The sequence below is a fragment of the Capsicum annuum genome, chromosome 7, assembly GCF_002878395.1.
Source record: "Capsicum annuum cultivar UCD-10X-F1 chromosome 7, UCD10Xv1.1, whole genome shotgun sequence".
NCBI classification, from domain to species: domain Eukaryota; kingdom Viridiplantae; phylum Streptophyta; class Magnoliopsida; order Solanales; family Solanaceae; genus Capsicum; species Capsicum annuum.
The window spans coordinates 182,174,777-182,198,067 of NC_061117.1; the positions used below are offsets into that span (position 1 = coordinate 182,174,777).

At 33.3% G+C, this 23,291-nt stretch overlaps 1 protein-coding gene across 1 annotated transcript; it reads left to right on the forward strand.

Moving 5' to 3' along the window:
* Window positions 1-8,352: 8,352 nt before the first annotated feature.
* Window positions 8,353-17,995, forward strand: LOC107878153. The gene is made up of 3 exons (XM_016725062.2): window positions 8,353-9,095; window positions 15,923-17,227; window positions 17,306-17,995. Exons 1-3 carry the CDS (start codon window positions 8,913-8,915, stop codon window positions 17,531-17,533), a joined length of 1,716 nt encoding a protein of 571 aa, XP_016580548.2. The 5' UTR covers window positions 8,353-8,912; the 3' UTR covers window positions 17,534-17,995.
* Window positions 17,996-23,291: the final 5,296 nt, after the last annotated feature.

Genomic DNA, 23,291 nt, shown 5'->3' on the forward strand with positions numbered 1-23,291 from the left:
AAATGCAAGAGGAGAGGAGTCCATTTGGACTCAAGATATTTTTTGCATGCAAAAAAAAAAGATAAAGAAATTAATATGCGTTCAAGGCATAATAGTTACATATTTCAAAGCAAAAGAAAATATTAAGAATCAATTTTTGAATTACAATGATATGCACACTTGCACAAGTATAACAAGAGTGAGAGTCAATAGATAAAATGCAAAGCAAAGACATCCACTTGCATGCCTCATGACTTATGTTCATATTAAGAATGAATAAAGGTAAAAGGAAGAAGGTCATATTCAATTAATTAATGCAAGAAACAAACAACGTAATCTTGCGAAAATAAAGGGATGAGACAACAAGAAAAATACCCATGACTTCTAAAATTGAATAAACATAAACACTAATCCATATAACAAAAGAAAATAAAGGTTAACTTTTCAAGAAAGAGAATCTTTAAATTTCAATTAAGGCGACATTAACGAAAATTCATACATCTAAATTACAACCAACATTTTATGGAAAAACGTGTAACGACCTATGATTTATATTTCTAAGACATTGTTGATTCTCTTTTGATATTATGACTAAAAGAGAGACATGAATCAAGTCTTTACACACACAAAGAGCACATATAACAATCTGGAGTAAGAAAATAAGAATAAAAGTTTAGCATCTCTAAAAGTGAAATATCGTTCAACAATCATACTATGCATGAGTCAAAAATATCCAAATAATTCTATTTAGCCACAAAAGTCCGAACTTTCTCATCATTTTGACAAGACAACATGCCAACAAAAGAGGAATAAACATCTTGGATGGAAAATAACGCTAGCACTTCATCTCTTATATGAGGATTTTGAAATTCATTAAAATAATTATCAAGCAAATGACAAATTCTTGACTTAACTAATTACCATTTTTATTAAGGCGAAACAAACAATAATAACTATTTTTTCAACATAAAAGAAACAACTTTACTTTAAACAAGTCATGAGTTCGTCTTTTGAGCAAAGATCAAAACTTTATACATAACAATCAAAGAATAAAGTCAAAAGTCAAAACAATCAATACTAACTATTCTTTTCAACATAAAGGAAATAACTTTACATGCTAAAAACAAACATATTTACCAACAATGAGTTTAAACAAGACATGGGTATGCTTTTCAAGCAAAGATCTAAACTTTATCAAAAATAATCAAAGAATAAAGTCAAAAGGCAAAACAATCAATATTAACTATTCTTTTCAACATAAAGAAAATAACTTTACATGCTAAAAACAAACATATCTACCAACAATGAGTTTAAACAAGACATGAGTATGTTTTTCAAGCAAAGATCTAAATTTTATCCAAAATAATCAAAGAATAAGGTGAAAAGGCGAAACAATCAATATTAACTATTCTTTTCAACATAAAGAAAATAACTTTACATGCTAAAAACAAACATATTCACCAACAATGAGTTTAAACAAAGCATAAGTACATCTTTTAAGCAAAGCTTGAAACTTTATTTATAACAATCAAAGAATAAAGTCAAAAAAGGCACGTACAATTATTGCTAGCTCATTTTTATATCATGAACATGAAAGTAATTAAAATATCGATACACAACGTCCTATGGCCTTCAAGGCCATCTACAGCAAATAAAATTATAACTACGAACTACCAAGAAGAAAAAGATGAAGAAGAAAATGATAATAAAACTAGAAAAAAAAGAAGGAAAGGCATGTTTACTTTTTGGGGACAGGAAAACGAGACTACGAGTTTCGTCGGAATCAACCACCACCGAAAAATGTCGCCGGCAACTCAAAAATTTTGATTATCCAACTAACTCTATGAAACAAAAATTTTTACTAAATAAAAAAATAACTATTTTGCTCAAAAGAATTTTTTCACCTTTCTAGCCTCTTTTTTTTTTCTTTTCCACCCCCTTTCTACCAAAGTAGTGGTAGTATTTACAAGAGAGAATGGAGTTTTATTTCCCTTCTTCCACCAATGTGGGAGAAAAGTATTTATAGGAAAGGATGATGATTTTTTTCTTGTCATCCACCAATGTGGAGCAAAGCCATTTAGGGATGTTTTTGAAATTTTAAAATTGAGGATAAGGTGAGGTGGAAGATAAAGTGGAGAAAAATTGTACAATGTAGTACAATTTTTTAATTTCAAAATTGGAAAAGGACAAAGTTGGGAAAAAAATAGTACAATGTAGTACAATTTGAAATTATTTTTTGGTGAGAATTGGGTAGAAGTTACGAGAGTTTTGGAGAATTTTGGGATAATTTAAAATATAACCCCAATTGGGATTTAAAATTTAGCCATATTCATTCAATTCTGACCAAATTAAAAATCAATTGACGGGTTGCACCGCAATTATGGTCAATTTGATTTCAATTATGGCCAAATCTAACAGATTGGCTAAATTAAATTAAAATTTGATACGAATTAATACTTCTTTTAATCACAAGCTCTTGATTTAATAAAATCAAATGCATATTGATCCAAATAAATTATTTTGATAATAAATTATATTAAAATCAAGATTTTAATCATTATATTTATTTTTAAAATAATCCTTAATTAAAATCTAATATTCCATAGAATAAATATTTAAGTAATTAAATTATCTAATCTCGTATAACTGAACACGATAATATATAATCGCTACTTAAAAAGATAAAATTACATACAAAAAATATTTTGAAAATTTTTTATTCGGATGAAATAAATATTTTAATTTTATTAAAAATCAAAGAAACTTAGGATTAAATTTAGTCGTGAAGGGAAAAAATTAGGTGTCAACAATCCTCACTAGCAAAAATAACATCATAACTATCTATGATGACCAGGGTGCCAAGTTAGATGATCCAACACTGGTGGAGGCTGAGTTTATTAGTTTTTTTTTCAATCTCATGGGCGTAGCTGCAACAGAGGTACCCTACCCAAACATTGAAGTGATAAGGAGTGGTCTCACATGAACATAAATGCAGACTGATTACTCCTATTACAGACCAGGGAATCTATGCAGCCATCAAAGGAAAGCCACATGATAAATCCCCAGGTATTGATGGATTTCCAGTAGAGTTTTAGACTCAAAATTGGTCAGTACTAAAACAGGATATATTACTTGTTGTCAAGGAATCTTTTGAGTCTAATAAGTTGTTGAAATCTTTTAGCTGCACAACTGTAACCTTAATCCCAAAAGTAGCCAATCCTACTTATGTGAGAGATTATAGACCTATAACTTATTGCACCACAATTTACAAAATTATTACTATGGTCCTTACAAATAGGATGGAGTGTATTGTCAAGCATATTATTAACCCTACTCAGTCAGCTTTTGTTGAAGGTAGAAGTATAGTTAACAACATTTTATTTAGTCATGAAATTTGTAAATGGTACTTTAAGAAAGGGCTGTCACCTAGGTGTGTTATGAAAATAGATCTCAGAAAGCTTATGATTCTATTGAATGGGGGTTTCTAAAGATTATATTAGCTGAACTTGGGTTCTCTAGCAAGTTTATAGCATGAACCCTATGTCCCCTTATCTCTTTGTCATTGCAATGGAATACCTTCACAGAGAGTTTATTTAGTGCAGCAACACAAAGAGTTCAAACACCATCCCAGGTGTAAAAAATAGGGTGTGCTACACATTAGTTTTGCAGATGATCTTCTCATTTTCTGTAAGGCAGAGGCAAAATCTGTTCAGTTACTGCAAGAAGCTTGTAGAAGGTTTTCAACTGCATCTGGCCTCCAAGCAAATCTAGAAAAGAGCTCCTTATACATGGCGGTGTAAAGCCCTAGCTAAAGAAAGAACTTCTATAGAAACTTTGATATAGGGAAGGTGAAATTCCTTTAAGTACTTGGGAGTCCCTCTGTCATCCAAAAAACTCATAGTGGGGCAATGTTTACCACTTATTGAGAAGAAAATCGAGAGAATCAGGTGCTGGTCTGCTAAATTACTCTCCTATGCAAGTAGAATAGAATTAATCAAGACAGTAAATGTTTAGCATTCAGACTTTCTAGGCACAAATTTTTATTCTTCCCCAAAAGATCCTGAAGATGATTGAGGCTATCAGCAGAATACTTTTATGGACAGAATCTGCAAAGTTATCCAGGAAATCCCTTGTTGCTTAGGATAAACTTTATATTCCTCAAGTTTCAGAAGGGTTGAATATACAGGATATAAGATTATGGAACAAGTCAGTAATTTTATAGCTATTATAGGCTATCAATGAGAAGAAAGACTACCTCTGGATAAAATGGATTTAAGAATACTACTTAAAGAATGAGACAACATCAACCTGCAATATCCCAACAAATTCTACTTAGGTTGTCAGGAAAATTCTAGCATCAAGAACACATATCATAAACTGCCAACTATACAAGGGGACTTTACTGCTAGGTTTCATGCTATGGTGGATAAATGAAATTTTAGTATCCAAAAACTATACTTTTAGTTACTCCCTTAGTATCAAAAGGTTCCTTGAAAGAGCATTGTCCTTCAACAGAGTATACACCCTCAACATAAATTCATTCTATGACTAGCTATAAGAAGAAGGCTTGCTACAGTAGGTAGACTCCTGAAGTTTGATATTCATGTGCCTTAATCTTGAAATATAATGTGACTCAAATGTAGAGACATTGGAACATTTATTCTTTGACTATACAGTGACTAATAATCTGTGGCTAAGATTGCTGAAATATCTAAGGATTCAGAGATCTATAGGTTGCTGGCAAGGGGAATTTTAATGGACCACTTCCTAGGCTAAGAAGAAGACAACGATAGGAGCTATTATCAACCGTATTTTTGGTATGCTTGTTTCTTTAATTTGGAAAGAAAGAAATAGCTTAAGGTTTCAAGCTGGCCACTCCTATGCTGACAAGTTGTGTAAAGAAATTGTACTGCATTTACACATCACAGGCAAGGGTAAAAACTCACTAGCAGGCTCCACTTGTAAATCTGAATAGTTTTTTTAATTCTGATTGTATTTGATTCAGTAGCTGAGTTGTAATAAATGGTTAAGACTAGTTTGTAGATTGTGCTAATTCTAAGAAGCAAAAGATCAGCTCATGCCTGAGTTGTAATAGACTTACTTTGGTATTAATAAAATTTGTTTATTTACCAAAAAAAATTTAGGAAAAAAATTAATAAAAATATTTTTTACTCTCTCTATTAAATAATATTCAATTATCAATTATCAAAAAGTTTTTACACAATCTCTCCCAAGAAATTTGTTATTCAATCTGATACACTCTCATAATTTCATTTGACTACATAATTTGTATATAATACCTTACCTACGAATTTCATACACATTGAAACTCAAAAATTGTAAATAATTTAGTGTATAACATTCTTATACAAACTGATTAATACTTGGCTGGTTAAAATAACACAATACTACTATAATAAAAACAAAAATCATAGAATGAAAATAAGCATTAAAGACAAAAATCATAGAATAAAAATAAGCATTAATATATAAATGTATGGAATGTATATATAAATTGATTTTAAAATAATTGGTTAAATTAATCCTGAATACCAAATTTTATATCATTTTTATACACTAAAAATTATTAATAAGAATACATTATTTGTATATAGCATCTTACAAGCTAATTTATATAACATCTCAAAAGATTAAAAATCATTTGGTGTGTAGAATTGTCATACAAATTGATTAAAACTTGATTAGCTAAAATAATATAATGATATTTTTTTTTAGAATAACCATCGTTGCAATCAAAATATGTAAAATGTATTTTAATGAAATTATTTTTGAAAGACTAAATAGTCTTGATAATATTTGATTTCACCTAGAATTGAATTTTATGATTTTTGAAAGAAGAAGAAAGGTTTATTGCACGTTAATTATGAATAAGTAAAATTAGAACAATCTATTTTAGAGAGATTTTAGTGGGTGGTTGATATCCTATTATTTACTAACTACGAGGGTGTTTGGATTGGCTTAAAAGTTGGTTAAACCAGCTTAAAAATATTTTTTGACTTATTTGGGTGTTTGTCAAACAACAAAAGTGCTTAAAAATAAGTGCTTTTAATCTAAAATAAGCCAAAATCTTGCTTTTGGATCTATTTTAAGTTTGACCAAAAATTTACTTCATTATCCCTTGCATGTTCTTGAAACTCCTAAAATATCCTTCCCTATTCTAACTTATTCTTCCATTTCTTGCTCTCTCCCATGGCTGCTCTCTATCATAGTTTATATTTTTTTTTCTTTGCACTTTGTAATGTTATGATTGGTTAGTTTATTTCGTTATTCTAATTTTATTATTCAAAGATTTTATTAATTTAAAAATATTAAATATTATTTGAAAAGGTCTGTGGGTGAAGGCAGAACACATTCTTCTTCCATCACAATGAATGTCACTTTGATTTAAATTTTTTCGTGACAAAAAAGATTGATAAGAAAATTCTTTTTATTCTTGTTGTAATTAATAATTTTATATTGCAGTGAAAATGATTTTGCTGCTATTTTTCAGTTTTATTCAATGCTTTCAATAAACAATCTGAAATTATTAGAAAATAATTTTATCTACAAATTTCAAATTACTAATCATATTTATAAATTACCATATTTCAGCTTCTGTGATAAAAAAATTACTAATCATTATCTTGATATTTTAAATTTTACGAGTGAGATTGTAGGACTTTGTCATGAAATTCCACATGTGAAATAATATAACTAAGAAACGATCAATGACGAGCAATTTTTACGTACAAATTAGGTGTCAATTCATTATCATAGTCTTTAAGGAACTCAATTGTTATGCCAATCATATAAAATAAACTAATTGTAAAGAGACACACCAACAAGAAGAAGAAGAAGAAAAAAGAATAGGTGTGATTGAAAAGCAAATAAAAAATAATATGGAATTAAATAAAGTAGCCATGCATGTTTAAAAAATGATGTTTATATTGAAACTGAATTAAAATATATATTAATTTTAATTTGAATCATTTTAATTTTTTTTTTAAATAATCATCAACTCTACATATTGTTAACAGCTTTAAGGATATTTTAGACATTTTAACAAAAAGAAAATGCTTAACAATACTTGTTTCCCAAACACATCAACAACTTTTTTTCAGTTTTAGCACTTTTATTCAAACACGTAACTGTTTATTTTTAAAATAAGTTTCAACACTTTCAAAAGTACTTTTAAAGAACTTTTTAAAAACCACTTTTTTTCAACCTATCCAAACGGGCTCTACCTCTTTAAGGAATTTTTTTTGGTTCTACCTCTTTAAGGAATTTTTTTTTACATAAAATAATAATAAATTATTTTTTCTTTTTAATTATTTTGTTATGCTTTGTAAAAAATCTATTGTTATATAATGCAATATAAAAAATATTGTTATAACTTGAAATAATCAATCTAATATCGTATATATATATATATATATATATATATATATATAGCCTATCCAAACAGGCTCTACCTCTTTTAGGAATGTTTTTTTTACATAAAATAATAATAAATTATTTTGCTTTGTAAAAATCTATTGTTATATAATGCAATATCAAAAATATTGTTATAACTTGAAATAATCAATCTAATATCGTATTTATATATATATCCTCTTAATATATTTGGGCAGACAAGCCACAAATATTTGAGTTCATCTAGAAAGTTCTAGATTGTTTCGGATCGATAAAACTTAAAATTTAAGGTTGGATTTGCCTTTTCCATCAAGACAGTGAAAAATCAAGAACAAAAAAGTTTGTCCCATATATATATACACCTAACCTTGGATTATAATATCTGAAAATAAATAAATGATAAATAAATGACTTATTGAATTCACAGGTAAGAGTATTGCTTTCATACGAGGGAGTAGTAATTCAGAGGCAATAACCTATAAAACTTATTAGATATCATTAACTTTGATATAATAAGATTTACGATCCACCTTTATTTCATGAACGTAAAAAAACATATTTTTTACTTTAAGTTTGATATTTTACTTATGAGATAAAAAAGAGTCAAATTTAATGGTATTCATTTTCAAGATCATGAGCGCAAGTCATCTATAAGAATGATCTTTGAAATTAGTGGTTTTAAATTTTTGATCCCATTTTTATCTTTGAGTAAAACTTAGAACTTTAGTAAAATTTATTTATGAACAACTTTCAAGTTCTAACCTTGAATAACCGTCCACAAAATAAGTAAGGGTCAAAAATGAAAAAAATTATGTGGAGTAGAAAATATCAAGTCATAATTATCAAGCGTAGCTAATGTTTAGATAATTACCATTTCCAGTTAGCTAATTGTACATTACTTTTATATCTATATATTTGTATATTTGTGTATTTCAAGGCTCACACACAAAATTTTAATTTTGGGAACGGGGGCAGGGGTGTTTCCTAGAGCTCAAATGTTTGTGTTTGTATACAAAATTAGTTTTGGGACTTTTATAGAATTCTTTAAACAATTGTATTTCTATACAAAGCAAAATTCTAGGTTTAAGTACATGTCTAAAGTGAATTTGTATTTGTACATACAATCTCTAATTTATATATTTAGCTACTAAATTATAACTATTTTATAATTAGACAAATTTTAGCTATTTCTGAAATTTTTGTCTTTAAAAATTCAAGTCCACCTAGATGTTATTTCACCTAATTATTGGGCGTAATTACTATATTTGAGTGGTAGGGCCACCAATATCCGAGTTCATCCCGAAAGGCCCAGATTGTTCTGGATCAATAGAAATCAAAGTTAAGGTTGGTGATTTTGCCTTTTCCATCAAGAAATCGGAAAATCAAGAACAAAAACTCTCTCTCATATATATACCTAAAACCTTGGACCAACCATTTGTTCTCTATAATATCTGAAATCAAAGAGCACAAATAGAAAAAGAGAATTTGTTTGGCAACTGTTTGTAGAGCAAGGAAGTAAAATGGATTTTGAGTTGAGAAGAGCGAGAGAGAAGCTAGAGAAAGAACAAAGAGACAGGATACAGAAGGCGAAATTGAAATTGGAAAGAGAGAAGAAAGCAAAACAAGAAGCTATCCGTCAACGCGAAGCAATTGAAGCTGTTCAACGAGCTCGTCGTCTTGATGCTGCTCAAGCACAAGCTAAGGTACCTCACTTTTTTACCAATACCCTTTCCTGCGTTGTTTTGCTTTTTGATTTATTTGATCGATTTGGGAATTGGATATCTCTCGAATTTGCAAATAATCCGTACTTGGGTATTGATCTATTCCTAAAAAGAAGATGTTCTAACTTACTGTAATTCTTAGGTAGTCTTAAATTCAGTGCGGATACAGGATTTTTAATTTTTTTTTCTTTATATATATATATATATATATATATATATATATATAAAGAAGATGTTCTAACTTACTGAAATTCTTAGGTAGTCATAAATATATATACATACATACATATTAAAAAGCTACCTTATATATACAGTATAATTTTTTGTCGAGGGGTTCGAATGAACCCCCTCGAGACCTCCTAATCTGCCCCTGCATAAATTGCTCTTTATTATTTCCTCCGTTCACTTTTAGTTGTCCACTTTGGACTTTGCACGTCCCATAAAGAAACAATGATTAGTAGGAGTATTTTACTACAATATCCATATTAATGGATGTATAGTCTTTGGTCTGGGAAATGATTTGGGATTGAGTAATTAATGTTGAGGGTAAAACAAGAAAAAATTGTCGTTTTTTGATATGTTAAAAGTGAAAATAAGCACTGCATTTACCATCTCATGTCTGCTTTTTGTGAAAAAATTACCCTTGAACCCCATTTCAGCTGTATTATTGCAAAAAAATGGAGTGAACTTGTGGGCAGAATTTGGGCCTATTGGCTTAATTTGCTACAATGAATAATGAGTAGAATTGTGGGTTAGAGGGGAAAACTGATGCATTTCAATCGTCACAGACTCTGTGGGATAACCATAGACCTTAGTGTGTTTTAATGTATGAATAATTTTCTGTGGAAATAATTTAAAAGGTAGTTAGATTCCGATGCTTGAGTATAAGCCAACTTTACATTTTTCAACATTTAGGAAAAAAAGAACTCTTATGTTCTTTTGGTCTACAGACTGTAGTGGCCTTATGTTTCTTAAAAGAGAAAAAGAATACTGTATTGGGATCATGAAAACGTGAAAAATAGGATACAAGATAGGGTATGAATTTTGTGGTGTATAAGCATTTCAATCAGAGGCGGACCTAGGTTTTGGAAGATCCGTCTGCCACATTGCTTTGAACAATAACGTATGCAGCATAATAGGAAAGTAGAGTCAATATTTATAAAGGAAAACTATAATTAAACTTATCAGCAATTTCAGCAAAAGATCAAGCTTTGTCCACTTGGTGTAGTCAAAGGTTTAGTAAGAAGAGGTCAAGGGTTCTACTCTAGATAGCCACAGTTTTTTAACAATGAAAACGGCATGTTAATAGTGCTAAAATAGTTCTAAAAAGTGAACATAACAGGATCCGAACTTGCGCTACTGGGGCTGAAGTCTGAGATTTAACCGCTGGCACCATGAGCTCCTTTATTATTACGGTTGCCACTTTTAATATTTAAACAATTCCTTATACATTACATATATACAGAGCTTCAACTGAGACGTCCGGGTGCCCGTGCACCCCCACGCTTCTATAGATCCGCTCCTAATTTCAACGGAGTTGGATACAATCTTGATGTTGTGGGAGCCAGCAGAGATGTATTTCAGCTACTTGAGTTGTGGTAGACATGCTGCAGGTGGTTTTTCCTCCCTAGAGCATGAAAGAGGAAAGAAAAGGTATACCAGGGAAAAAAGAAAAAGGGAGGGGTCGCACTTCTTCCAGTCTGTTACCAAATTGAATTTGTTTCTATGGTTAGTTAAACTATCACAAGTGTCATGATGATCTCTCCAAACAAGAGCAAGCTTATCGTCAAACGTCTTTCCTATTACGAAGGCTGCCTGGTCGTGAAGCTTATCCAAGAGATGTTTTTTATTTGCATTCACGCCTATTGGAAAGAGCCGTTGAATTAAGTTCTAGTTTAGGTGAAGGAAGTATGACCACCTTAGAAGTAGTTGAAACTCAAATGGGAGATGCTTCAGCTTATATTCCTACTAATGTAGTTTCCATTTCTGATGGACAAATCTTCGCATCCACCGACCTATTCAATGTCTGATATCAGATCCACAATTCTTTCACGGCCCGGGGTGTTAATTACCTACTAAAATATCACCTATCTTTACTCAAGATCCCAACATCACAATTCCATTTTTGTCTAAATTGCGGAGTAAATGGGCTTCTATATGCGGTATTTCATTATTTACTTTTTCAAGGTTTTTGGCATGTCACATGAGTCTGAATTTCATATTTACGTATGTGAAAAGAAGTGTAAATATCTTCATATACCAAGCACTCTCTAATAAGTACCGCATCTTCAGAATTGTAACCCTCCCACTGCATATAAGCTACTAATACGGATGCCTTGGTGGTGAAGGTAGATATGCGAGACTCCTTGCTCCTTATATAGGAGCAACTCTGACTGAATATTTTATGTATCATGAACGACACACTTTAACATTTATGATGACCTCTCCAACGCGCAAGCTTATCGCAATGTCTCTTCTATTAGGTCTGAATAGATATATGTAAAAAGCAGGTCTTATGCCTGTGATCTATATCAAATACTTCTAATACGAACAATTTTCTGCCATGTTAAGATACAAAAGTGATGGCAATTTGGACGACTCCTCAACAGTAAAGAAGGGTTAATATTAGTGGGTGGATTGTTCCTTTACCTGTCTTTTCCATCCAGTCCCCACACCACGTCAGAAAATTTTCGTCTTCAATCTTTCTTCGCAACACATTTTAAGTGCTAAGACTTTCTCTCAACATCTTTCTTTTTTTTAAGTAATTGATATCATATCTATAAGCAGGGGCCTGCATTCGCTAAAGCTCTTATCCCTTGGTGTCAAACGGCGAGTTCCTTTCTTGTCTTGCCCCAAAAAAGGGCAGCCCGGTGCACTGAAGCTCCCGCTATGCGCATTCTTTATTCTCATTGGAGAAAGACTCTTCCCTGGCAAGTTGTACACAAAAGGCCAGCTTTTTCGGTTGGGGTCGAAATTGTCACCTCATTAACTAGTTTTTAAATTTTAGGTATGAAAAGCAAGCACATTTTACCTGGATTACCTAATAACTTAAACTGAACAACAACAAAATTCCCAAATGAAATAAGTTATACTCAATCGCTCTAAAATCTAGAGTTTTGTTTGTCCTTTTTCCAGTTCTATTTATCACTTTGAAGATTTTTAACAAGTTAAGAATGATTGCATTTATGTTTGTTATTTATTTATTTTCTGCTTCCTTTCTTTAGCTGAGATGGTTTGGGCATATGATGAGGAGGGGCGCAGATGCCCCAATTCGGAGGTGTGAGAGGTTAGCGTTGGATGGTTTCAGAGGGAGTAGAGCTAGGCCGAAAAAATACAGGAGGGAGGTGATTAGACATGACATGGAGCAGCTTCAGCTTACTGAGGACATGACCTTAGATAGGAAGGCGTAGAGGTCGAGAATTAGGGTAGAAGGCTAGTGTTAGTGTGTGGGTTGTAGCTAGCAGTCAGGAAAATTCTTGTGTAGCCGGATTTAGTAATCATAGGTCAGTGTACATAGGTGTCTTTGGGATGTGAGTGTATGTCACTACTAGGTGGGTGTCCTATTTTCTATTGCTTAGTTCCTATTTTTCTTATTCCGTGTTGTTTTTATTTTTCGTATTTCATATTCCTGTGATTTTATTCTATTATTTCCTATTCTTTATTTCGGTTATGTCATCCATCCCTTTGTTTATTATCCTTATCTTGAGCCGGTTGTCTATCGGAAACAACCTCTCTACTTCTTCGGAGGTAGTGGTATGGACTACACACATCTTACCCTCCCCAGATCCCACGCTATGGGAATACACTGAGTTTGTTGTTGTTGTTGTCGTTCCTTTCTTTAGCTGTGACTGGTTTTCTTTACAGAAACAAAATTGTAAACACTATATATTTTCAAACCATCCCTTATCTTACTTCTCACTTGTGCTGAGTTGAACCACATAATCAAAGCCTGCTAGAGGTATGGATATTTCATAATGTTATCTGTACCCAAATTAGATTTGCTATATTGTGATGTCCGTCTTTTGATAAGGTAAAAATATTATTAATAAAGGTGTACGTAAAAGTTCCAAAGAAAAGAGGGTACATAGAAGTACAAACAGAATTGACAGCCCAGACAATAGACTTCAGTTTCATATTCCTAAGTGAGTCCAAAAAGTCCATAATACCGATCCATATTCTCTAATAACCTCTTCTTACACCAAAAGAACAGATTATGAAGACAAAGGATCATCACTCTAGAGATGTGATTCTTTTTATTATCAAAACAAACACTATCCCTTTCTTCCTAAATAATCTACCCCCACATCTCTATCTTAGATTTTGCTATCTTCTGCCAATTCCATCTCTCCAGTAAACTCTTAACATCCGAAGGCATTACCCAAGTCCCAAACAACACCACACCAATTCAGGATAATCTCTCAGCATTGTTTAGCAAATTTACAGTGAATAAAAAGATGGTTGACCGACTCCAATTTCTCTTCACATAGATAACACCTATTACTCAAATTTAAACCTCTCCTTTGCAGATTATATTGGGTTAAGCATGCTTCTCTACTGAGAATCCACCCAAAACAGGCTACCTTTGCAGGTGGTTTAGTCCTCCATATAATTTTCTATGGCTTACTTGTCTCAAAGTGTTACATTGTTATTCTTAACAATTGATTGCTATATTGGTATGCCTTAACAATTGATTTCTGAGAAAGGCCGTGTGTCTTCAAAGCAGAGTATTTTCTAATTTCTCGGTCCATTTGCATGTGCATTATATACGGAAATAAAATAAAATCAACCTTTTCGGGGTAAGCATGGTTAGCAAGAATGTGTTTGAATCAATCAAGTACTGATGTCCTCCTACTAAATTAACTTTACACTTGGAGGTTAGTGCAAACTGCTGTACCCAGTAAACTTTGCTGAAATTTTCTGAATATCGGTGCTCTTATGAGTTCTATTGTTTCCTCACCCTTCAAATTTGTACGTATTAGCTGATTCTCGAGTATAGACAAACTGAGGCTGAACATGCCTTGTTAACGTGGGCTGTGAATCAAGATATCAATTTCTTATGATATAAATCAGTTCCTTCCTCCAGGCTCCCTTCTATGGGATAGATTTATTGATGTATTTATTGGATCTGTATCGAGATGGGGTTCGAACCTGCAGCTTCCGTCTTGGCAGAGCGATGCTATGACCAATTGAACTACAATCCTAGGGAAATACATGATCTAGGAGTAGTTTTTATTGTGACAGCCTATTACTGGATAATTTATGGGTAGAGCCAAAGTGTGTGAACTATTTAAGTTTGAAATAACATCAATTAGTAGATTAAATAATAACTTAATGGATAAAGTAAAGGCTCCGGTGTATTTAGGACTTACTGATAATCCATCATCAACTTCCTTGTGTAGTACCCTAACCGAAAGGGGAATTCACATCATCGCAGCCTCCTTGAAAGAGATGTAATATATGATGGCAACAGCTACTCTTCTGTTTGAAAAGGATCAGAAATAACTGTATTACAAATTTTTTTTCCTTAAATTTGTCTCCGTTATTTGTGCTCTGTAGTTCAAATTGTACTTTTTTTTGATTGAGGGATCATGGGCTGTAGGCTAATTGCTATGTTTATTCTATCTGCAATATAGAGTTCCAATAAATTTATAAATGTTTGGACCAGTTTATGCATCCATTTCACATGCTTGATTACATATCTAAACCATTATAATTTGTTGTTAGATTGGGTTGTAGATAGACAATACTTCCTGATAATAATCGGGTTACGTTAATAAACAAGAAAATAATGCGGAAGCGAAAATCCTAAGATTAAAGGGAAGAAATTAAAGATTGGCAAAATTGGAGAAGAAAATCCCCAATTTCGAGGTTAAGTGCTAAGAACCCTAATTGATCTTAGCATTCAAAATTAGCGGATTAAGACTAATTATGATAATAATAGAGTCAATTCAAGAACTTAGATCAAAAGTGATCTAGACCCCTATTTCAAAGAAACTAAAGACAACAATTAGTATAAAACTAATCAACTTTTTTAATTAACTTTAATAGAAACCAAAGATATCAAATTAAGAATTAATCTTACCTCCTAAAGAATCGTTCTTATAAGGTTGCAAGATAAATTCCAAGTAGCCACACACAAAATGTGTAAATAAGAGAAACTCTCAATTAATCCTTGAAAATAACAAAATTCATCCCTATACATAGGGAAAAAAAAAACCTATCCCAAATAGCATGGGATTGGGATCTACCTTTATCAAATCTAACAAGGACTAGGAAAAAACTATCCCAAATAGCGGGGGATTCGAATTCTACTTTGATGGAAATAAATAAATCTAGGAAACTTTAAACTAGGTAACTTTTAAATTAGGAAACTTTAGGAAACTTTTAAACTAGGAAAGCACAAGTTTTCGATTTTAATCAAAACTCTATGGGCCCAATCTTCTGCATTTAGACTTGAAATTGAATCATGAAATATGTGTATCACTTAGCCCATGCTTCTCCATAATTGTTGGACTCATTCTTGAGCTCTTCTTCCATCATAAGCATCTTCTTGATTCACATTGAAGCCCATCAATCTTAATGCAAGTGGGCCAGCCTGGATGCTATCACTTCCCTTTTCTGATTATCAATTAGAAGAAATTAGCTGGCTCCATTCTAGTGTAGTCAAGGTGGCGTAATACTTTTCTTTACTAAAAAATAGCCGGCTCTATCATCCCTATTTGTCGTTTGACCTATACTTGATGTTCACGCTGTCTTGAGGAAACTAATAATGGAGGAGAATGCTTAACCCTTTAATTTTCCTTTAATAGGCAACCCAGCAAATTGAAGAAGAACTGCTAGCTGGACGAGGAGTTGCATTTTCTCGTGTTTTGGAAGCTGTACCTTATGAGGGTGCCGGAGATAAAATTAAATTGCCACCATCTTGCTTCACTGAATTGTCTGATCAGGGTGCCTTTGACAAGGGACCTTTACACTTCAGGGTGTCTGTAGTTCACCAATCTTCTCCTTCGGACTTGAAGGATGCAGAACAGAATAATTGCACAACACATGCTGGGGTCCTGGAGTTCACTGCAGATGACGGTGTTGTAGGGCTTCCTTCCCATATATGTAGTAACTTGTTTCCTGCAGAGTTTCCAATGGTTCCCATGGTTGAGGTGTGTTATGTCTGGCTCCCAAAAGGAACTTATGCAAAACTTCAGCCAGTTGAAGCAGGATTTTCTGACATCCCTAATCATAAGGCAGTTCTTGAAACAAGCCTTCGTCAGCATGCGACACTTTCAAAAGGCGATGTACTTACTGTTAATCATGGTGTTCTGACATACCATTTACGTGTTCTTGAACTGAAACCTTCTTCGAGTGTGTCTGTTCTAGAAACAGATATAGAGGTTGATGTAATTGGTGCTGATCCCACTGCTGAGAGCACAAGTCAGCCTGTATTGCACCCTCTTGTATTGGGCAAGTTAGATTCTGGGGTGGTTGCAGAAGGAAGCTATGTATATTACAAGTTCCAAATAGATGATCATAATTGGGGAAGGTTATCTTTAGGGGATGCTGAAATTGAGGTAAAAATAGAATCAGAAAACCAAAATGGGGATACTGACCTCTACATTTCCAGACACCCATTGTTATTCCCTACACAGCATCAGCACAGTTGGTCATCTCATGACATTGGTTCAAAAGCTTTGGTTCTTAGCTCTAGGGATCTCGGCCTTGGACCTGGTACTTACAGTATTGGCATCTATGGCTTCAAGGGCACAACCAAGTACAAGGTGTCAGTAAACATCCAAGAGAAATCTAAGTCCAGGATTGGACTAGAAGCTTTCTCTGTCTCTTCCACATTGTCTGCCAATGCAGATACTGTAGAATGCGAAAACTGTAAGCATTACATTCCTTCCAGGAGTATAGCACTACATGAAGCTTACTGCAGGAGGCACAATATCATCTGTCAGCATACTGGTTGTGGGGTTGTTCTAAGGAGGGATGAGGTCAAGAACCATGTCCATTGCGAAGAATGTGGGCTAGCATTTCAGAAAGAGGAAATTGAGAAGCACAAGAAAGTATTTCATGTCCCACTGACTTGCCCTTGTGGAATAGTCCTTGAAAAAGAAAAGATGGTAAAGTTTTATGCCCTTTTTAAATTTGTTGCACACTAATTTTTACTGGCTTGTTAATCAAACAGCTTTTGGTAACAGGTTCAACATCAATCCTTAGAGTGTCCCTTGCGACTTGTAACATGCCGGTTTTGTGGAGACATGGTCCAAGCAGGGAGTTCTGCAGCTGATGTGAGGGATCGCTTAAGAGGACTTACACAGCATGAGAGTGTTTGTGGATCAAGAACCGCTCCTTGTGATTCATGTGGGCGTTCAGTTATGTTGAAGGATATGGACATACACCAAGTTGCAGTCCACCAGAAAAATTGATCATGAATGAGTCTTTTATTTCTCCCGGGTGACTTTGGACTCAAAATGCTGCTTGAAGAGTAAAGCTCTGGCTGTTGATTTATGTATTCAGGCAGTTGTATATGTTGTATTTATTTGTGATTCTCAGCCACTTTTAAGGGGTTTGCAACGCAAAGGGATTGGGGTTGGGGGTGACTTGTGTAACAACTTTGCAGTGACTTCACATATATTATCAATTTATCATTAAGACCTTAAGGGGTCGTTTGGTTGGGAAATAGTTATCCCGGGTTATCCCACCATGCATATGGTATAACTTATCCCATCGCTATGGTGTAAATGGTGGGATAAAGTTATCCCGGTATTAACTAATACCTCCAACCAAACATGGGATAAAATAATCCTTTATTTTATTCCGGGACTATTTATCCTTTATACCTCACACCAAACGACTCCTAAGGATTTTCTGCACCGTTATCCATGCCACTACCATCAGTCTTTCCACCATTACTTGTGTCATATTTTTGGTACTGTATTTGATTGCCCTGAGGACACTGACCAAAGCGTTGAGGAGGTGCTACACCAAGTCCCAGTTGCATGTGCCTGCCTTGCGTATTTGCTACACTGATTTCTTGTTCCTCTGGGTGCTTGAGCTTAGTATCGCATCAACAATTAATTCATGATTGCTTTATAATTTTAAGTAATATCTTTCAAGGAATATGAAGGCACTAATTTAAAGTAGAGGAAACAGTTGCATGAGAGTATCGAAGAAATAAAGAGATTATGTGGCTTTTGAAACAACGAAATACAGAGGGATGGAAGAAATAGCGGCAAGTACCCCTTTTTAAAAATATTTTATTGTATACCCAATTTTGAAGAATTTACATCTAAATCTACGATACATTAAAAGTGTAAAAATTTTAAATTAGAACATTCCATAATAAACAAAATGGTCATTTACAATGTGATCATAATTATTTTTTATTAAGAAACTAAAATTGTCGTGTATATACAATTGCTTTTTCTTTAATTAGATTAAGATTCTTTAAATATCTTCTTGTTTAGGACTTAGTTGGATTCTAGTCAGGTCTAGCTCATTAGATTCTTTCCTCTTTATTTATTTTTAAAATTCGATTTAGGTTTCTAGAATTTAAAACCATTCGAAGAGTAAAGAAAAAACAGGGAAAATATAGATATTGTTATAAAACAATAAGAAATTAGAAGAAGAATGAAGAGAAGAGAGAAGACTTCTTTATTTCTCTTAAGTATTTCTTAAGGGGTGAATAACAATGAAGAAAATTCTTTTTATTTATATGAAAAAACTGGCTTTGTCCCAAAGTTAAGGTTCCTAACTTTTCTCCAAAAAATAAACATTCATTTCATATGGTAATACATTTATATCACTCGCCCTTGAATGTCTAATTGATAAATAATATGTATATAGGGTGCCTCATTAAAAACCTTACAAGGAAAATCTAGTGGGACAAAATCTCATAACGAAAAGAGTATAACGCATATTGACTCCCTCTAATGAGAACATTCTTGAATTTCTGCATCTCGATTTTGTGAAACATCTTGAAAGTTGCGGTTAACAGGGACTTGGTGAATAAATCAGTCGTGTTGTCGCTTGAACGAAGTTGTTGCACGTTGCTATCACTATTCTTTTGGAGCTCGTGCATATAGAAAAGTTTTGGCGAACTGTACTGTGTTCTATCTCCTTTTATGAATCCCCCTTGAGTTGTGCTATGTATACTGCATTATCTTCATATAAAATCATGGTTACTTTGTCATATTTCAAACCACATTTTTCTCGAATAAGATGTATCATGGACCTCAACCACATGCACTCTCGGCTAGCTTCATGAATAGCTATTATTTTAGCATGGTTTGATGAAGTAGCTACGACAGACTGCTTTGTAGATCTCCAAGATATAGAAGTACCCTTACATATGAACACATAGACTATTTGAGACCGAGCTTTGTGTAATGATATCACGACCTGAACCGTGGCCCTGGCCGCGATAAGCATCCCGAACCATGAAGGCCCGAGAGCCCTTTTCTAACTGGAAATCATAAGCATAATTCATATACTATAAAAATGCATAAAAACAAAATGGGATCATGTTCATCTTAATATATCATTTAAACAATACGGACAAAAGTTCAATAAGACCCAAAACTATCTAACACTCGTTTACGAAATCTCTACCAAACTAAAAATAGCATATGTCTGAAATCAGGACAAGGTCCTCGGCCGGACCATGAGCTAAAACCAAATGAAAACATTTTAGTGAAACCAATCCTTTCGAAACAAGGGAGGCTCACCAACTTCAGACGTCTGACAACCGATCTACTTCTTAGCGGAACCCTAGGACTGAGCCTCAGATCCTGAAATATAGGAGGTCAATACAAAATGTACTGGTACGTAGAACAATTCAAAAATAAAATATATTTTTATACAACATAGGTGAGAGCATTTTATAAAATATGTCATCTAAAACATTTTAAATACATGGACAGTTTCAATAGACTTCAAAACATTTCTGTAAATCTCAACTCTTTATTTTACTTCTAAGCTAGAGGGTATACCCTACAATTCTACAATCCCACGGGCTATATGAAATCCGCCCTTGACTCGGCGGCCAAGCCCCCAACCCAAGTTTGCCGCAAGAGTTGGAGTTTCTGATTCTGATACGTCAAAGGGGCACAAGGCTAGCGTATAATCTCCTATTTGGGAAATAACAAAATCCGTATCGGCAAAACACGATTTCAGGCAATGAGTTTTCCGAACTCATGCCTTTTTTCGGGTAACCACCTAACTCTCTTTAAGCCCATTTTTTATCCTTTCTAAACATGCATCTTTCTAAAATTAAAATCTGAAAATCTGAATGGAAATTTGAATTCTATTTTGTTTTGTGTTTATCATGGCATTGTTTGTTTTGGCATCGTCATACCGAGACTTGCAAGTCATATATCTAAGGCATATCATACTTTGCTTTGGTTTTCAATCAACCCAATCATTTGACCATCGAAAATATTTAGACAATGCAAGAGAGTTCTTAATTCAATACATGTGAAACTTATGCAAAGGCTCTCTCTTTTCAATACTTTAACACATGATGGTCAATTTCTTTCTAACAATACATGCAACTCTTGCAATTATCCAATAGAATATTTGCAAACAAGAAAACATCCTCACTTTAATTTATAACCAACATCAAGTTCGTAGACAATATTAAAACATTCGTCTCATGCTTTTAATCATGCAATTTAACAACCCACAACATGTTTGATCAAATGATATCATAACAAGAGGGGGAAATTCGTTATACATGATCTCAATTCCACTTTTGCAAAACTGAGAATACTTCTATGTATAAAAATATGATTCAATTCTATGAAAGGGTCTCAAGACCAAAACTCTATATCATCAAAGGGTTCACAATGTATAATCTTTAAAGTATTTTCAGAACCCTTCATAAATGCATGATTTCATAACTTTAAAACTTACTAAAAACATATACACTATGCCCATGAAGTTTAGGATAGCCCCACGTACCTTAAGTTCCTAAGTTTAAAGAATAAAACCCTAATCTTGAAATTTTTCTTGAGAATCTTTAATTGAAAAGCTTGAATGCTTGTATCTTGGAGAAGACAGAAGGGTTTTGTTTAAGAGTGAATTGAAGAGAATGAGAAATTTTGTGCCCTAATTACGTTATTAATCGGGGTTAGACGAATAGAATTGATAGAAAAGGACATAATTTCTCCTCAGGCATTTAAACTCGTAACTGAATCCCGGTTTGGAGGTCTACCATGATGCACTAGGGGGCTCATCACCATAGGCACTACGATGCGGTACAATCATGGTGACCTACTATTTTCGTCATCCAAACACGGCCCAATCCTCGTCCAAAAAATTTGAAACTTCTCCGAGACATGCCCTTTACACCCCTGAACTTAAATTGACTCAAAAATCTATGTCTCGGGATCTAGAAGGCCAAATTTAAAATCTTCAAAGTTAGGAGTCTCAAAATATGCCAAGTCTCTCAACACTTAGAAATTTTTTCATGTTCAAACTTCTCATGCATACAATTAAGAGCTGAAACAAGTCAAGAATAGTACGAGGTCTTACAAATGTTTCTCTTTGTCATTACGTATAAGTCCTACTCTTAAAATCTCATGTCCAAATTCTTTTTGGTTTGGAAGTTAAAAGTTTTAGGTTAGGTTAGTTTCAATCAAAATTTCAGAGAGAGGTGTGGGTTAGGAAAATATAGAAATGATTTGGATTGAGGTAGTGGTATTTGTCTTGATTTATGGTTAGGTAAGACGATAATGATCCCATAGAAATTTACGAAATCAAATTCTCATAAGTAGAACTCCCAGAATTGGTCTTAGCATTGTTCATAATGTCCCAGGTTGAAGGTGTTATGAACAAGTGAGATTTTTGGCAAAGACGGACGTTCTGTCCCGTCAACATTCTAAAGTGGTCGGTATACCATTATAGTAGAAAGCATCATAGCAAAGAAATTTCCACTATAGCACAGTCCAAAACAGTCATTGACCGTTAAGCGGTCGGTACCACTATAGAGGCAATGCTACAGTGGTCAGGTATCGCTATAGCGGTGAAAACTATAGATTTATTAAAATATTTCTTCAAAATAGTTTATTTTTCAAAACTCATTTTTGGACAAAGGAAGGGGGATTTAGGGCAAAATACACCAGAATTTCTTTGTTAGGCTTCGTTAAGATAAAAAATTCATTTTCGTTAACTCGTATTTAATTATTAAGCCTTAAAATTATTAATTCATGGAGTTCAAAAATGGGTTTAGGATGGATTTTGGTTAATTGCTTGTACAAGGGGAAGATTAAGGAATAAGTTAATGGGTTTTAATTATTAATATTTAATTTACCATCGTATTTCGTTAATTCACTAATATATTCTTGAAATTGATAGTTTAAGGTAAATTACAGTTGAAAAGCCCTAGAACAAGAAGAGAATGATCATGAATTTGACCTTAGAAGTTCAGTGTGAGTTAAAAATCCCGACCTGTTTGGTTATTTTTTTAATTATGTATTTATATACATGTTCTAGACTATGAGCAAGTAAAAATTGCACGAAAAGACAAAGCATCGATGTAGAGGAGTTGTTCAAGCTTGCTCTATGGTAGGTAATTGTATTATAGTTTAATTCAATTTGTGCTATACGTGCATGTTAACTACTTTGTAGTATGACTTGTTAGAGCATGTTTTTTGGTATGGTCTTTGCAAATGATTTCGGTTGTTATATGATTTTGACCCACCTTACTTACCAAATGTTGAATGTTTGGTGCTTAGAACGTCCTCACTGACTTTGGTGAAATAAGGTTGGCAAACACTTGTGTCTGGGTTTTAGTACATAGACGGTAACTGTCCCCTGCAGGTCATGACTAGAGGATAATTATATATCCCTTAGCGTGTATGTATGAGGGTCAGGTGAGGTTGATGGTTTCATGAGTGAATTGGAGACTATGAGCAAGTAAAAATTAGACTGAAAGACAAAGCGTCGGCGGAGAGGAGTTGTGCAAGCTTGTTCCGAGGTAGGTAATGGTATTATAGTTTAATTCAATTTGTGCTATATGTGCATGTTAACTATTTTGTAGTATGACTTGTTAGTGCATGTTATTTAGTGTGGTAGTTGCAAATAATTTCGATTGTTATATGATTTTGACCTACCTTACTTGCTAGATGCGGAATGTTCGGTATTTAGAACGTTCTCACAGGCTTTGGTGGAACAATGTTGGCA

Excerpts from the sequence above, each read along its gene's own strand:
- LOC107878153 (XM_016725062.2), top strand. The coding sequence starts at position 8,913 with ATGGATTTTGAGTTGAGAAGAGCGAGAGAGAAGCTAGAGAAAGAACAA. Across the intron at positions 9,096-15,922 it reads CTGCTCAAGCACAAGCTAAG|GCAACCCAGCAAATTGAAGA; the intron begins GTACCTCACTTT and ends TTCCTTTAATAG. Across the intron at positions 17,228-17,305 it reads TCCTTGAAAAAGAAAAGATG|GTTCAACATCAATCCTTAGA; the intron begins GTAAAGTTTTAT and ends TTTTGGTAACAG.